General features: G+C 47.9%; 1 protein-coding gene across 1 annotated transcript in view; it reads right to left on the reverse strand.

Annotated features, from left to right (window-relative positions):
* The window catches only part of LOC128343933 (uncharacterized), a 29671-nt gene extending 17964 nt beyond the window's left edge, over positions 1-11707 (reverse strand). The window contains exons 1-4 of the mRNA XM_053293369.1: positions 11571-11707; positions 8901-9680; positions 6997-7117; positions 2742-4149 (exon numbers count right to left, since the gene is read on the reverse strand). Of these exons, the coding sequence (XP_053149344.1) occupies positions 2742-4149; positions 6997-7117; positions 8901-9650 (2279 nt within the window). The 5' untranslated portion in view covers positions 9651-9680; positions 11571-11707. The remainder of the gene's footprint in view (positions 1-2741; positions 4150-6996; positions 7118-8900; positions 9681-11570) is intronic.
* Positions 11708-15500: the final 3793 nt, after the last annotated feature.

Here is a 15500-nt window from a genome sequence, read left to right on the forward strand (position 1 = left end):
CATCTCCAAGATAGGGCTGAGAGAGATTCCTGCCTGCAACCCTGGAGAAGCTGCTGCCAGTCTGGGTAGACAAAACTGAGCTAGATGGACCTATGGTCTGTCTCGGTATATGGCAGCTTCCTATGTTCCTATAAGCTCTCTGACCCAGCTGCTGCTTAGCACACAATCACTGATGGCACCTCCTTGCTTGTTTTTAACTCGCAAGCGATAGGTAAATGGAAGCATGCACAGCTACCAAACTAAGGTAGGAAGTTCTCCTACTCTAATTCAGATAACGTGAACCAGCCTATTAATTTACCAGCCTATTAATTTATGGAATTGGTTGCTACAGGATACAGGAAGGCAGATGCAGAACATTCCAAAGTCAGAACATTCCGCCTCAAAATGGGCCGTTCCAAGTGTTCTGAGCTCGAAACAGAACACCTTTAAAAAGTGGCCCCTGTTTCGAGCTCAGAATGGAATGACCGATTTCAAGGCGGAATATTCTATCCTGTTCTGAGTGCCATATTGGAATCCAAAACGGTGCTTGGAACAGCCTCTGCACGTGCACAGTGGCCATTTGTGTGGTCAGCACACCACACCAGCAAATGGACACCATGCATGCGCAAAGGCGGATTCCGAAATGGCACTCGGAATGGCTCAAAACGTTCTGATGGACACCCCTAAGATACAGTAATATCCACTAACTCAGATGCCATGCCAAAAACAGCATGGCAGAGGTGAAGACCAAACCAGGCAAAAAGAGAGAAAAGAATCCTCCATGCCCCCAAATTAGACTTTATTGATGGCTGTGTTTCAGCAAAGCCTTTTTTAAGGGCTCTTATTCCAATATCTCTCATCAATTAAGAGAGGTTGGAAAATAAAACCTCTGCTCCTTGTAATAAAACTCATAATGAAGTTTAGCTATAAGCAGCAGGGCTTTTTTTTTTTTAACCCCCAGCCTCTTTTAACTGATGAGAGGTATTAGAATAAAAGCCCTTTATATAGGCTTTGCCAAAATGTGTTGGGCCATTAAGCAAGTCTATTTTGGAGGCATTCTATCTTTTTTGTACTAACTTAGATAGCATTAAAAAGGGATTAGACAAATTTATGGAGGAGAAATCTACCACTGCCTATTAGTCATGCAGAGCTTCCATACTCGGGGCAGTATCTCTCTGAATACCCAATCCTGGGGAAACAAGAATAGAGGAGGACTCTTGCCTCATGCCCTGCTTGTGGGAGGCTTCCTTGCAACACCTGCTTGGTTTATGGACCTTTGGTCTGATCCAGCAGGGTTGTTCTTATGTCCCTTTGTGGTACAGTTCATTCTGCATCTCAGGGTTCTTACCACCTCATTCCATTGTGTCTACATTACATCTTCTACTCATTTTAATCCACATTCTCTTGGACATATATTTATTTACAGATTTCCCACAGTGAATCTTTTGCTTAGGTGATGGTCTCAAAATACCAAGAGTAACAACCACCACAAAAGTCACATCTCAGCATTTAATAAGAACATCACACAACTTCAGGGGGGTTCGTTTTTTCATATCAGATTACAAGACTTCAAGAGACATAATTAAAGGGTAACATATGAGAAGATCGATCAGGAAAGGAAGTGGAAGCAAGCTTTACAGAGAAGAGGAAGGGGTGCCAGTATTAAACGTATTCCAAATGTACAAAGAGCCATAAACCAGGTACATCCATCACAGTAACTGGCCAATAGCACCCTGCATGACCCCAAAGTCAAGCAGTATATGTGATGTGAAATATTGAAATGTCCAGTTTTCATAACAGAAGACCAATTGTGTGACCCTTCCAGCCAGTCTCAACTCACTAGTTCAGGGCAGGTTGTTTCTGTTAAACACAAATCTATGTATAACATGATTATGTTAAACTCTAAAATACCCCATCCTGGTGCAGACGAGCAGCAGCTTTATTCAGCATATTTATACAATCTATCCACAAGGCTGTAAAAAATGCCGGTGCTAAGGCAGTAACTGAAACTCCACATCCATTGCTTGAGGTACCAGCTGAGATTTGTCCAGCAAGTCATGGAAACACTGAATGAAGCAGAAACAAGTAGAAAGGTTCAGTAATTTGTATCCAATTCTCTGATGACCTTTATGGCAAAAGCAACCAAGGCTCGCCTGGGCCCTGTTCAAAGATGCTACCTTGGGGTATATTTCCAGGCACCCTTTTTGCTTTTAAATCTCGCCCCCTCACCGCCCCAGCCTGGGACTTACCTCCCCACAGTCTGCTCTTCCTGCCCCTGTACTTTTCTTCCAGATGAGCTCACTTTTAGTATGGGAGGAGAGCTGGTCTTGTGACAGCGAGCATCAACGGTGACCTTTGCTAAGCAGGGTCTGCCCTCGGTTGCATTTGGATGGGTGACAACAGGTTAGTGATGCCAGATATTCCTCACAGGGGATGGGGCCATGGCTCAGTGAAAGAGCATTCTTGCACGCAGAAGGCCCTAGGTTCACTCCTTGCCATCTGCAGGTAGGTCTGGGAGAAATTCCTGCCTTAAACATTGGTGAGCTGCTGACAGCCAGTGGAGACAATACTGATCTAGGAGGACCAAAGGTCTGACTTGGTAGAAGGCAGCTTCCTATGTTCGTATGAGACCATGGCTAAGGGGAACGTGACATTGGTGGACAGAATGTGGGGAGACAGAGGAGAGGAGAGCCGGGACACACACACACACACACACACACACACACTCCTTTCACTCTTGAAATCAGAACTTCAGCTTCTACGGCTCCCCGCCTGGGTGCACACTTCCTTGCTTTCCAAGCCCAGAACTATACATGAAACTTTCAGCGCTGACCGAACGTTTACCTCGGTGCACCTTTTTATGTTTCGTGAGATCCGAGCTAGAAATGAAACACTTCCCGCACTCGAAGCACCCATACGGTTTCTCTCCCGTGTGGGTCCTCTGGTGCGTAATGAGGGACGATTTCCGATTGAAACATTTCCCACAGTCGGAGCATTTGTGTGGCTTCTCTCCCGTGTGGATGATATTGTGATTGAGGAGGTTTGAGCTCGTGCTGAAGCTTTTCCCGCACTGGGAGCACTGGTAAAGGTTCTCTCCTGTGTGGGTCCTCCTGTGTGTGATAAGGGGCGCCTTTGCATTGAAGCTTTTCCCACACTCGGTGCACGTATAAGGCTTCTCTCCCGTGTGGGTCCGCTCGTGTATGATGAGATGTGTTCGCTGGCTGAAGCTCTGTCCACAGTAGGAGCACTTGTATGGTCTCTCTCCCGTGTGGACCCTTTTGTGCATCATAAGGTTTGTTCTGGTGCCGAACCCCTTCCCACATTCAGAGCACTCATACGGCTTCTCTCCTGTGTGGATCCTCTTGTGCGCAATGAGCGATGCAATCTGGTTGAAGCTTCGGCCGCACTCGGAGCAATGATAGGGCTTCTCGCCTGTGTGCACTCTTTTGTGCCTCAGGAGCTGAGAGCTGTTGCCAAAGCTCTTCCCGCACTCGGAGCACTCGTACGGCTTCTCGCCCGTGTGGGTCCTCTCGTGTGTGATGAGGGACGACTTCCAATGAAAGCTCTTGCCACAGTCGGAGCACTTGTGCGGCTTCTCTCCCGTGTGGACAATGTTATGGTAGATGAGGTTTGAGCTGGTCGTGAAGCATTTCCCGCACTCGGAGCACACATAGGGCTTCTCTCCCGTGTGGGTCCCCTTGTGCTTCAGAAGGGAGGCCTTTGTGCCAAAGCTTTTCCCACATTCTGAGCATGAGTATGGTTTTGCTACGGCAGGAGCCCCCTGCTGTGGAACGAGTGAGGCTCTGTTTTTGAAGGCCTTCCCACATCGTGCGCAGATGTAAAACTCCTCTTCCGCTGAAGTCTTCTGGTTCGTAGGGAGGTCAAAGACCTCACAGAGGTTTCCACACTCAGGGCACGTCTTTTTGCTCTTACACTGGAGGTTCCCTTCGTTTGTCATACTTCCGGGCAAACTTCCCTTGCCTTCTTCACAAAGGAAGGCTTCCTCTGCTCCCTTCCCTGGATGCTTTTCTTTGCACCTTTCCAGTCCCTGTTGGCTTCCAGGCAATTCTTCCTCATCATGAAATGGGAAGATACTGCCTCTTCCCAACAATGTTTCAGATCCTTCCAGCTGAAGGGTCTCCTCCTCCTTTGTCCTCACTGGATTGTCGCCTGGTGGGATAAACAGAGGCTCATAAGTCATACCCTAAAATAGCAATACTTTGCATTTATACAGAACATTCAATTTGCTATTATGCTGGAACATAAGGGCACATTGGAGAGGAGAACTAGTCTTATAGTAGCAAGCATGACTTGCCCCCTTAGCTAACAGGGTCCACCCTGGTTGCATATGAATGGGAGACTAGAAGTGTGAGCACTGTAAGATGTTCCCCTCAGGGGATGGAGCTGCTCTGGGAAGAGCAGAAGGTTTCAAGTTCCCTCCCTGGCTTCTCCAAGATAGGGCTGAGAGAGATTCCTGCCTGCAACCTTGGAGAAGCTGCTGCCAGTCTGTGAAGACAATACTGAGCTAGATAGACCAATGGTCTGACTCAGTATATGGCAGCTTCCTATGTTCCTAACATGAATAGGAAACTGTCTTATTCTGAATCAGACCACTGGTCTGTCTAACTCAGTGTGGTTTTTACTGACTGGCATTGGCTCTCCAGAGTTTCAGACAGGTATTTCTAGCTCCACCTGGAGATGCCAGGGATGGACACCGAGACCTTCTGCGGGCAAAGCAGGTGTTCTGCCAACAACTTCGTAAGATAACTTTGTAATAAGCCACTTTTTCAGTGGCTGCTCCACTGGACTGCGGAACTCCTTCCTTGGCAAGATCATCAGTCAGGCTAACTTTCCGCCCACAGACTGTTAAGACGCTTCTATTCAGACATGCTTTGGGGAAATTATTATTATTATTAATTTGATTTCTATACCACCCTTCCAAAAATGGCTCAGGGTGGTTTACAAAGAGAAATAATAAATAAATAAGATGGATCCCTGTCCCCAAAGGGCTCACAGTCTAAAAAGAAACATAAGATAGACACCAGCAACAGTCACTGCAGGTACTGTGCTGGGGGTGGAGAGGGCCAGTTACTCTCCCCCTGCTAAATAAAGAGAATCACCACGGTAAAAGGTGCTTCTTTGCCAAGCTAGCAGGGGTTAAATTAAATGATATTATAGCTGAGCAGCTCCTACAGTTATTGCCTGTTGTCTATGATTTAGTTCTATTGACTGCACAGTATTTGTTTTTAAATGCATTTGCTCAAATGGTTCTATTATTATTTTGAACTCATACACCACCTTGGACACACTTTGGGGTAGAAAGGTGGTTAATAAATTATCCCTGTATTGCAAATGGAAAGGCTGAGGTTGAGAGGAGCTAGCCTAAAGCCATTTCAAAGTTTATTGCAGAACGGAATTCAAGTCAGGGGCTTCTGGGGCCGTAGCTCAGTCTCTTAACCACGAGGCTACAATGGCTCTAAAAAAGACAAATTAGTATTATCTCCACATTACTGGGATGGAGGGGGCAGAGGGAAGGACACCAGACAGAGAAAGTCAGTTCACACAATGATAAATAGGGTAGGGTAGGGTAGGGTAGGGTAGGGTAGGGTAGATACAGATAGATAGACAGGAAGGCAGTTCACACAATAATAAAAATGGTAGGACAAGTGTCCTACCCTAGTTCGTGAACTGTGTGTGCTCCAGATTTTCCATGGTCTATGAAGGGAAAGCAAAGTAGGAGGGGGAGGAAGTGATTGTGTGTGAGGCTCACGCTGGGTATGGGGGCTCCATCTGACAGCTGTTGAATCAGGTAGGAGGGAAAGCCCTTTTACATGCAGATGATCAAAAATTGGGGGTGTGCACAGCTCCCAAAATGTGAGGATATTGGGGATTGTGAGAACAGCCCTGGGGGAGTGGGGCAGGGTTTCTAGCACAGGGATTCTCAAACTTGGACTACAACTCCCATCACCCCACTTTGGCCATTGTGGTGGGGGATGATGGGAGTCATAGTCCAACGATCTCTAGGGGCCCAAGACTGGCGATTCGTCATCTAATAAGTTCATGGCAGAATCCTGCCCTGCTCCTGAAGAGGGTGCTCTTTCTCCTGGGAGGGAAGCTCCCATTGGTGCCAAAATGAACCTCTGTTCCAGGGGAAATAGTAGCCGTGGAAGAGCACAATCCTGGTCAGGACCACAGTGTGGGGGTGGGTTAAGCCCTCTACACTACAGTCCTGATTGCAGCACCCCACGACTACTACTTCCATTAGAAAAAACAAACAAGGGCCACACACATAAAACACATTTCACATAAAACATTGTGGCTGGATTCGGACATATGACACATCCATGGTTAGTTTAGCTTAACTAGGTTTCACATTAGACTTGAACCCCAGCCTGACCACAAACCATGGTTTATTTGGCACCAACAAACCAGGATCTGAAACAGTGGTTTCAAGTCGGTTTGCAAACCACAGATTGTGCTAACTGTGGTTTTTGGTTATGTCTAAATTCACAGACTATTGATAATCCACAGTCTGGCCCAATGGTCCACCCCTAGTGGCTGCTGCACCATGGAGACAGGAGCCAATTTATGAAACGGTGTCCTGAAGAGATGGGAAAAGAAAAGCTGACAAGCAGCTCTAAGTTATGGGTGGCCTGTTGTACATCTAGAAGCTGAAACCATGGTATGGGTTCTGAACCATAGTTAGAACACAAAACCAGGTTTGTGCTCTCTGAATCCAGCCAGCCATACACCATAGGAACACAGAAGCTGCCTGACACTGAGTCAGACCACTGGCCCATCTAGCTCAGTATTGTCTACAATGACTGGCAGCAGTTCTCCAAGGTTTCGGGCAGGGACCTTTCCCAGCCCTACTTGGAGATGGTGCCGGGGATTGAACCTGGGACCTTCTCCATGCAAAGCAGATGCTCTGCCACTGAGCTACAGCCTCATCCCCAATGGCTCTAAAGAGTTATCAAGAGTCTCGCCAAATTTTGCCAGATTCGGGTAAACACTTACCCAGAAAGCCAGCCTCCCCATCGTGTCCTTGGTTGGCATCCGTGGCAAATTGCATCTTCACTGTGTCCGATGGATCTTGCTCAGAGGACTTAACAGCCACATCTTCCAAGGACCCTGGCATCTGGAAAAAAATAAGCAGGGACACCATGTCAAGACTCCAAGAGAAGCTGGGGAGTATGAATAGCAGAGGCCAGTTCTGCTCTCTACCCATCCAGCCTCTGCCCTGAGTTGCCCTGAATGCAGCTAGCATTTCCCTTCCCATCCCAGGCCAACCACAAAGGCAGGAGCAGAAGCTTCATTTCTTGCCCTTTTTGAAGCTGTATTATTCTCAGACCATCAGTCCACCTAGCCTAGTACTGGTTACTCTGTCTGGAAGTGACATTTCAAAGTCTTGGGAAAAGAAAGGTCTTTCCCAGCCCTATCAGAAGAGATTCCAGACACTGAACATGGGATCTTCTGCATATGACACAGATGATCTACCATATGAAGCTGCCTTTGCTTCAACCACACTACTAATCCATCTAGTTTAGTACCGTCAGCTCTGACTGGCAGCAACTTTCCAAGGACTCAGGCAGAGAAAGGTCTGTCCCAGAACCAGCTGCCTGAATTCCTTTAACTGGAGATGTTAGGGACTGGACCCAGGAACTGCTATTACAAAACATACAAAACTACTTTATACTGATTCAAGAGCACTGGGACATCCAGTGCTGTCTGCTCTGGCTGGCAGCAGCTCTACCGGGACTTCGAGAGGCTCTTTCCCTGCCCTGCTACCTGACCTTATAATGGAAGAATTATCTACTCCCTTAAGAACCTGCCCATGCCTTAAGATGCTGCTTGGTGCCTCATTGCTGCTAAAGATACAGCAGGCAGACACAAATGATGGGGGCTTTTTTGTGGTGGGTGCCAAAACTGCCTTTCCTGAGGAAGATCCTCCAGACCTCTTATTTTCCTGCATTTAGGTGGGCACTTAAGACACACCTGTTTCAGCATGTTTTTGTGTTAAAAGATGCTGCATCCAAATGGTTTAACTGCTTTTATTGTAACATTGCTACGGGTTTGATATTTGGTGAGGTTTGTTGACACTGAGGTTTCGTTCATTTATTTATTTCTATTTATGTACTGGATTTTTATACCGCCCTTCCGAAATGGCTCAGGGCAGTTTACAATTAAACAAAACCATTCAAATCAGTTGATATCATAGGATATCAGGCCCTGATATCCTATGGTTTTGGTGTTAGATATTTTGGCCAACATCCTAACTAACAGAATGCCAGTGCAACAGGAGATGCGCTTGTGTTGTGGAGGAGAGCGGCAATGCAGCAGGGCAGAAGGGGGCATTTTGAAGACCCCTCCTTCTCCCGGATGTCCCCTGTCACTTGAAAATAAGTCTCGGAGAGCCATGGAGCCCCTGGGCACATATTTTTGGGTAACACAGAAGGCTTCCGGGGCAAGGGGAGAGAGTCAAAATTCACTTCTCCCCCCAGCAAGCACCGGTGCTTCATTAGTCCGGATCCCATCTGCTTTACTGGTGCATCTCACGTTGCACTGGCGCTTCATTAGTTAAGATGCAGAGTGTCGTGAGCTGCTTTAAATACATTTCTAGAAGAGTAGGACAAAAATCTACTAGATCAGGGGTTCCCACCCTATGGTCTGCTGAACTTCAACTCCCATCATCCCCAGCCACAATCTATTGTGGCTGAGGATGATGGGAGTTGTAGTTCAGCAACATCTAGAGGGCCACAGGTTGGGAACTCCTGTACTAGATAAATATATGCACTGGAGATTTTGAACCTAAAACCCTATGTGTGTGCAAACAATGCCCAGCCTCTACCACTGAGCTATAGCCCTTTCCCACCCACCCCCATGGATTATATGGGAGAGGCATCAAGCAATCTGACACAGACTTTCCAAGACAGCCTGCCACTTTCTCTGGGTCCCTTAGGAGTGCTTGGCTGGGATCTCTCAGCCTCCGGGTGTCTCATAAAGAAATCCTCTGCCAGGGCCACCGCCTCAGCACAGGTCTCTGGACTGTGTTCTGTGACCCAGCACTGCATGTCCACAGGCAGGATGGTCAAGAACTGTTCCAGGATCAGCAGCTCCAGGATCTGCTCCTTCGTACGTCTCTCTGGCCTCAGCCACTGATGGCAAAGTTCCCAGAGCTGGTTGAAGGCCTCTCGGGGCCCCTCGGCCTCCTGGTAGCAGAGTTGCCTGAAGCGCTGGCGCTGTATCTCTGGAGCAAGAGCGTCCTCATCCAGAACCTCTTCCTTCACTTTCACAGAAACATCCAGGCTTTCATAGGTTTTGTGGGGTTTGTCACAGAGACCTGCCACGGTTTGGGTTGCATACTCTCTTCTAGGCCAATGGCCAGGCTCAGCTACACTTTCCAAGGATGCCTGAAGTTCTGTCGTGCTAGGCCCTGAATGGGGCTGCATATTTTTCCACCTTGAATGAGCGGGCTCTGATGTACTCAGGAACTCCGACCATTGGGCTTCCCAGCCCTGTCGCAGCCCCTCATCTAGTTCCTGCTTCACTTGTTGCAGAGTTGCCTTAGTCACACTCTTCCTGCTGGTTTCCACCTGCACAACATCACGGCCTCTTCCTACCTCCTCCAATCTCTCCCCTGTTTGGGGTCCCACCAGATCTTGTTCCTCCATTTATTGATTTTTTGTTCCCGGATGCAGCTCCTGGTCCAGAAAGGAAACTCAGTGTCAATAAACATGAAATGGTTACATAGGAAATTGCCTAATACTGAGTCACACCATCAGTCCTTCTTGCTCAGTATAGTCTACTCTGACTAGCAGCAGCTCCTCAGGATTTCAGACAGGAGTCTTTGAGATGTTAGTGAACGAATCCAGAGATGCGGGATTGAAATTTTTCCATGGAAAAACTTCCAAAACAGAAATTTTTCCAGAAGATTTCCCCAGAAATTGACGCAGCTGGCACTCCAGGTGGAGCTTGGCAAACTGGTCACTGCAAACACCAGGGCATCCAGATGCAGCACTGGATCCATAAGAATTCCCAAGCTACAAAGCTGCTCCCTCAAGGGGAAAGCAGCCACGTCAAGAAGAAGCTGATAGACCATTGCCAATTTAGCAGTTTTCCTCACCAGGAGAGCCTCCAGCTTGCCTGATTTAATTCCAGCTTGTTAGCCTACATCCACTCTTTCACCACCTACACACACCGATTTAGGATATCAATGGCATCTCCAGCAGAGAAGGCACAGATATACAAAGCTAGGCATTATCCACATACTGAGGACACCCAATGCCAAAACTGAGGGTGGAGCAGTGGCTGAGATGGTGGTTTGCCCAACTAAGACCTCCTCATGAGATCATGGATGAAGGGGCTACACTGAACACAGCAAACTACCTTATAGGCTCATCTAGTCCAGCATGGCCGACCCTTTCCAGCAGTAGCAGAGAGTTCTTTCCCAGTTCAGTTCCCTGCAATTCTTTTTAACTGGAGATGTGAGAAACTGAACACGTGGACATATTCCACTTCTACTCAGTCAGACCACTGGGCCATTAATATTGTCTACACCAGGCCTGCTCCCAGATGTTTTTGCACTACAACTCCCATAATCCTCAGCCAGTGGCCAATAGCCAGAGATTATGGGAGTTGTAGGCCAACATCTGCAGGAGGGCCAAAGTTGAGCAGCCCTGGTCTACACTGACTGGCAGTGGCTCTCCAGCATTTCAGGCAGGAGTCTTTCCAGCCCTACCTGGAGATGCTGCTAGGGATGGAACCTGGGACTTTTCTGCATGCAAAGGAGATGTTCTACCACTGGGCAATGGATGCTGCTGATGAACATATGACACTGCCTTTACTAAGCCACTCAGTATTGTCTATGATTGACAGCAACTCTCCTGGGTTCCAGGCAGGAGGAGTCTTTTCCACCCTACCTGGAGATCCTAGGGATTGGACCTGCAAATGTCTGCATACAACACTGGTGCTCCAGCACTGAGCTACTACATCTCCCTTACAAGTTTCCTTTGGAAGGCACAGTTCCTTATCGTGCAGGTTCAAGGGGGGAAACTGCACTGGCCTAAATGGAGGACGACTGTGGCTCAGTCCTAGAACAGCTGCTTTGCATACAGAAGGTTGCAGGTTCAGTCACTGGTATCTCCATGTAGGGTTGGGAAAGACTCCTGTCTGAGAGGTGCTGCCAGCAAGTGTCAACAATGCTGAGCGAGATGGACCAAGGGTCTGACTTAGTATATGGCAGCTGCTTAGCTTCCCTCTTCTACATAACTAACAGGAGCTGTTTCCCCCCAATGCACACCACCTCCTGATATATTTACTTTTTTATAGTGCCCTACATACATCCCAAGACCCCAGAATGGTGATTTATCTTTTCTTTTTTTGGGAGAAAAATCCTGTTCCTGGCCTAGAACAAAATGGGGTAGATGAAACTGACTGGATAAGTTGCACAGCCACCCACTAGTGAGGGGTGGTTTTCCTATGCTCCGTTTGTATTTCTGCTCCTCCACCACGCCAGTTTCTTGCCTTTTGTGGTCCTTCTCCCTCTATTTATCCCCTGATCGCCCCCTTTCCTCACCCCCTCCTTAACTCACTTCTCCAGTGGTGCTGCAGCCCCTGGAAATCTGCAATCCAAATGCAAGAACAAAAAACCAAACAGAGAGAGAAAGGGGAAAAAAAACACCAAAAACCAGAAGCCCCCCAAAGGCTGTTTCTTCTTCCCACCCAGCCAGGAGGAGGAGGAAGAAGGGGGGACAGGAAGAGGAATTCGGTGCAATTTCAAAGGAATTCCTTTTCTGGTCCCGTCTAGGACTCTACAGCTCTGTCACTTTAACTCTTTGAATCCCTCCTGGCAAAGCAAATAAAGAGGGAATGTCCTGCCCAGGCTTTGAAAGGCGCGGTGAGTGTGAATGGTTGATTTAATTTCTGAAATGAAAGTTACTGTGGCTGGAACTTGCCCAAAGCCAAACCTCCTTCAGCCCGGGGGAGGAGCCTTGCACGCCCCCCAAACTGCCTTTGCTTAGCAGGGAGTATTCCTATGTTGTAAACCGCTTTGAGAACTTTTGTTGAAAAGCGGTAAATATATGCGTTCACGCTGTAAGAGTATTCTCTGGTTCTTGTGCCTCCAAGAGCTATTTACAACATTAAACCTAGAGTCTTGTCGTGGCACTTTAAAGACTGCATCGCCTCGAGCCGACTTCATCGTATGCCTGATGTTGTGATTTAGTCAAAAGTAAGCCCTACTGTGTTCCGTGGGGCTTGCTCCAGGTATTAAGCATGCACAGGATTGTAGCCTAGATCAGCAAGGATATTAAATATATATAATATATAAGGGGCTCCTTGAAATATCTTCATTAATAATGTATTGCTAAGTCTTTATATCATGTGCAATAAAAGACCTTCAATGCCATTACAACCATACAGACAATGCTGACAGTCACCGTGGTGTAGTGGCCCATGGCATAAACGCCAACTGTCCCTACTGACGGGTGGCAGTTCCTGTTTTCTGGAATCTGTCCCTGGTCAATCACTGTCCTAATGATGCCTTGTTCAGTTTTGTTTTCACACAAATTGCTGGAGTTCCCATTCTTCAAGATTCAGCTCTCTCTCTTCCCAAAGCCCCTAGAAATTCAGACTTCAAGAGTGGGGATGGATGCTTGGTGCCTGTAGTGCAAAGACAAGGAAATGGGTGCCCACTATGCAGTGCACACAGTAGCAGGTGGAATCTAGTCTTCAGCAGTGTGTGTGTGTTGTGGTGAAGGGGGCTAGGACAGCCATCTTTGATGTCTGATTTGGCTGTTACAAGACTAGCCTTGTTTTCATCTGCAAAATGTTGGAAGGTATGGGCTTAGCTCATCTGCTTTGATCATCTGGGCTCGTCTTCTCTGCTTGCATTTTATGACCTGCTTTTAATCTGTTATATGTTGGTAGTCAGAACTGTAGACCACACCTCCCAGGTTACTTGGCCAACCCCTACATATTTATGCCACACCTCCCAGGCTGCTTAGTCACAGCCCCTACACACTATTATGTGTATCTATTATTATTTAATTAATTTATTTCTATAAATCAAATAAGTTATAAGTTAAATTGTTTTAAGTTTTTGTATATATTTTAACTTGTTTTATGCTATTGTTAACCACCCAGAGACGAAAGTTTGGGGTGGTGTACAAATGTGATAGATAGATAGATAGATAGATAGATATACCACCTGACACTGAAGGCTCTAGGCGGCTCACAAAAGTAAATACAATACAGGCAAAATAAAACAACCATTAAAACAATTTAAAACATTCACAGATTACTAGGAAGATGCTGAAAGGCATCATCTCAAATTGTGCAGGAGGATGCAATGCAAAACCCCTCCTGTATTCTACCAAAAACAACCACAGGGCTGTATGGTTGCCAGGAGTCAACACTGACTCAACAGCACACTTTACCTTTATTTTAAAAGCCAGGCTAAAAAGATGTGTGGTATGCCACGCCTCCTAGGTTGCCTGGTCACCACACCCCTACACATTCACAGGCATTTCCCTATTTTTATTGGTGGAATATTGGAGATCCAGCTTTGAATCCCCTCTCAGCCATGAGCATCTGCATGTTTGCATTCAAAGGGTTCCAAGTTCCCTCCCTGGCATCAGGGGCGGAGCCACCATTGGGCCAGCGGGTTCAAAGAACCCGGGCCACGCCCAATCAGGGGCTGCGCGGCCCCAACACGCCTCCCACATCTGACTTCAGATGCGGGGATGCTGGTTTAGCTCCCTAACGGGGGCTGCGCAACCCCCGTTCGGGAGTTAAAGGCCGCTGCATTTGCAGCACAGCCAGGAGCAGCAGGGAAGAGCCGCTTCTGGCTGCACTGCGAATGCAGCGCCAGCAGAAGTTTAACTCCCGGCGCTGCATTCACGGCACAGCCCGGAGCAACTCTTCCCTGCAGGGAAGAGCTACTCTGGGCCATGCCGTGAACACAGCACCAGCCCGAGTCTAGCTCCCGAAGGAGCTGTGCGGCCCCTTCGGAAGTTAAATGGCCAGCCCTGCTCCAGACTGACTTGCTGCCTCTCGAATGGGGCTCTGTTCAGGAGTCAGGCCACGCCCCCCGCATCTGACGTCAGACACAGGGGGCGGGGTGAGTGGGGCGGCCGCATCGGCCACATACAGACCCCTGGCGGTCAGGCTCCGCCACTGCCTGGCATCTCCAGATAGGACTGGGAGAGACTCCTGCCTGTAACCTTGGAGAAGCAACTGGCAGTCTAGACAAAGAGAACTGGTCTTGTGGTTGCATATGAATGGGAAACTTGATGTGTGTGCACTGTAAGATATTCCCCTTAGGGGATGGAGCCCTTCTGGGAAGAGCATCTAGGTTCCAAGTTCCTTCCCTGGCATCTTCAGAATAGGGCTGAGAGAGATTCCTGTCTGCAACTAGGGATGGGCCCGGACCGGTCCGGAGGCCATTAAAAAAGCCTCCGGACCTGGGCGGTCCGGTTCAGGTGCGGGGGTACCTTTAAGAGCGGCGGGAGGGTTTACTTACCCCTCCCGCCGCTTTCCCGCTCTGGCGCCCATAATCCTTAGAGTAATTGGGGCGGCAGGACACCTCCCTGCTGCCCCTTCCCCGACGTTGCTTGTAAAAATTCCCAGGAGTCCTTTGCACGCATGCACGTCACAGAGACATGCACCCTCATCTCTGTGATGTGCACACGCACAAAGGACTCCTGGGAGTTTTTACAAGCAACGTCGGGGAAGGGGCAGCAGGGAGGTGTCCTGCCGCCCCAATTACTCTAAGGATTACGGGCGCCAGAGTGGGAAAGCGGCAGGAGGGGTAAGTAAACCCTCCCACCGCTCTTAAAGGTACCCCCCCAACCCCAGTGCCAGACCGCAGTTGGCAGTTCCGTGCACACCCCTACCTGCAACCTTGGAGAAGCTGCTGCCAGTCTGTGTAGACAATACTGAGCTCGATAGACCTATGGTCGGACTCAGTATATGGCAGCTTCCTATGTTTCTAGGTTCCTAGACAATACTGAGCTAGATGGACCAATGGTCTGATTCAGTATCAAGCAGCTTCTTATGTTCCTATGTTCCTAGAACACTTCAGATTTTGCATTTCTGCCTGTCCTGCAGCTGTTTAGAGGCACAGAGGCTTCTTGTCAGGAAAAAAAGTGGCAACCCTAACCAAGGGAGAAAGACAACAACGATTAATATTTGTATACCGCTTTTCAACAAAAGTTCCAAAGCAGTTTACATAGAGAAATAAAAATAAATAAAGATGGCTGCCTGTCCCCAAAGGGCTCACAATCTAAAAAGAAACATAAGATACACACCAGCAACAGCCACTGGAGGGACACTGTGCTGGGGATGGATAGGGCCAGTTGCTCTCCCTTTGCTCAGTAAAGAGAATCACCACTTTTAAAAGGTGCCTCTTTGCTCTGTTAGCAAGGGAAAAGAAAAGCAAAAGAATATTTTGTACTGCAGGTTGTTTTATGCTCTTCTGTCATTTAATACCAGAACTATATAAGACTATACTAACATTCAGA

Source organism: Hemicordylus capensis, chromosome 2 (assembly GCF_027244095.1).
Source record: "Hemicordylus capensis ecotype Gifberg chromosome 2, rHemCap1.1.pri, whole genome shotgun sequence".
NCBI lineage: Eukaryota > Metazoa > Chordata > Lepidosauria > Squamata > Cordylidae > Hemicordylus > Hemicordylus capensis.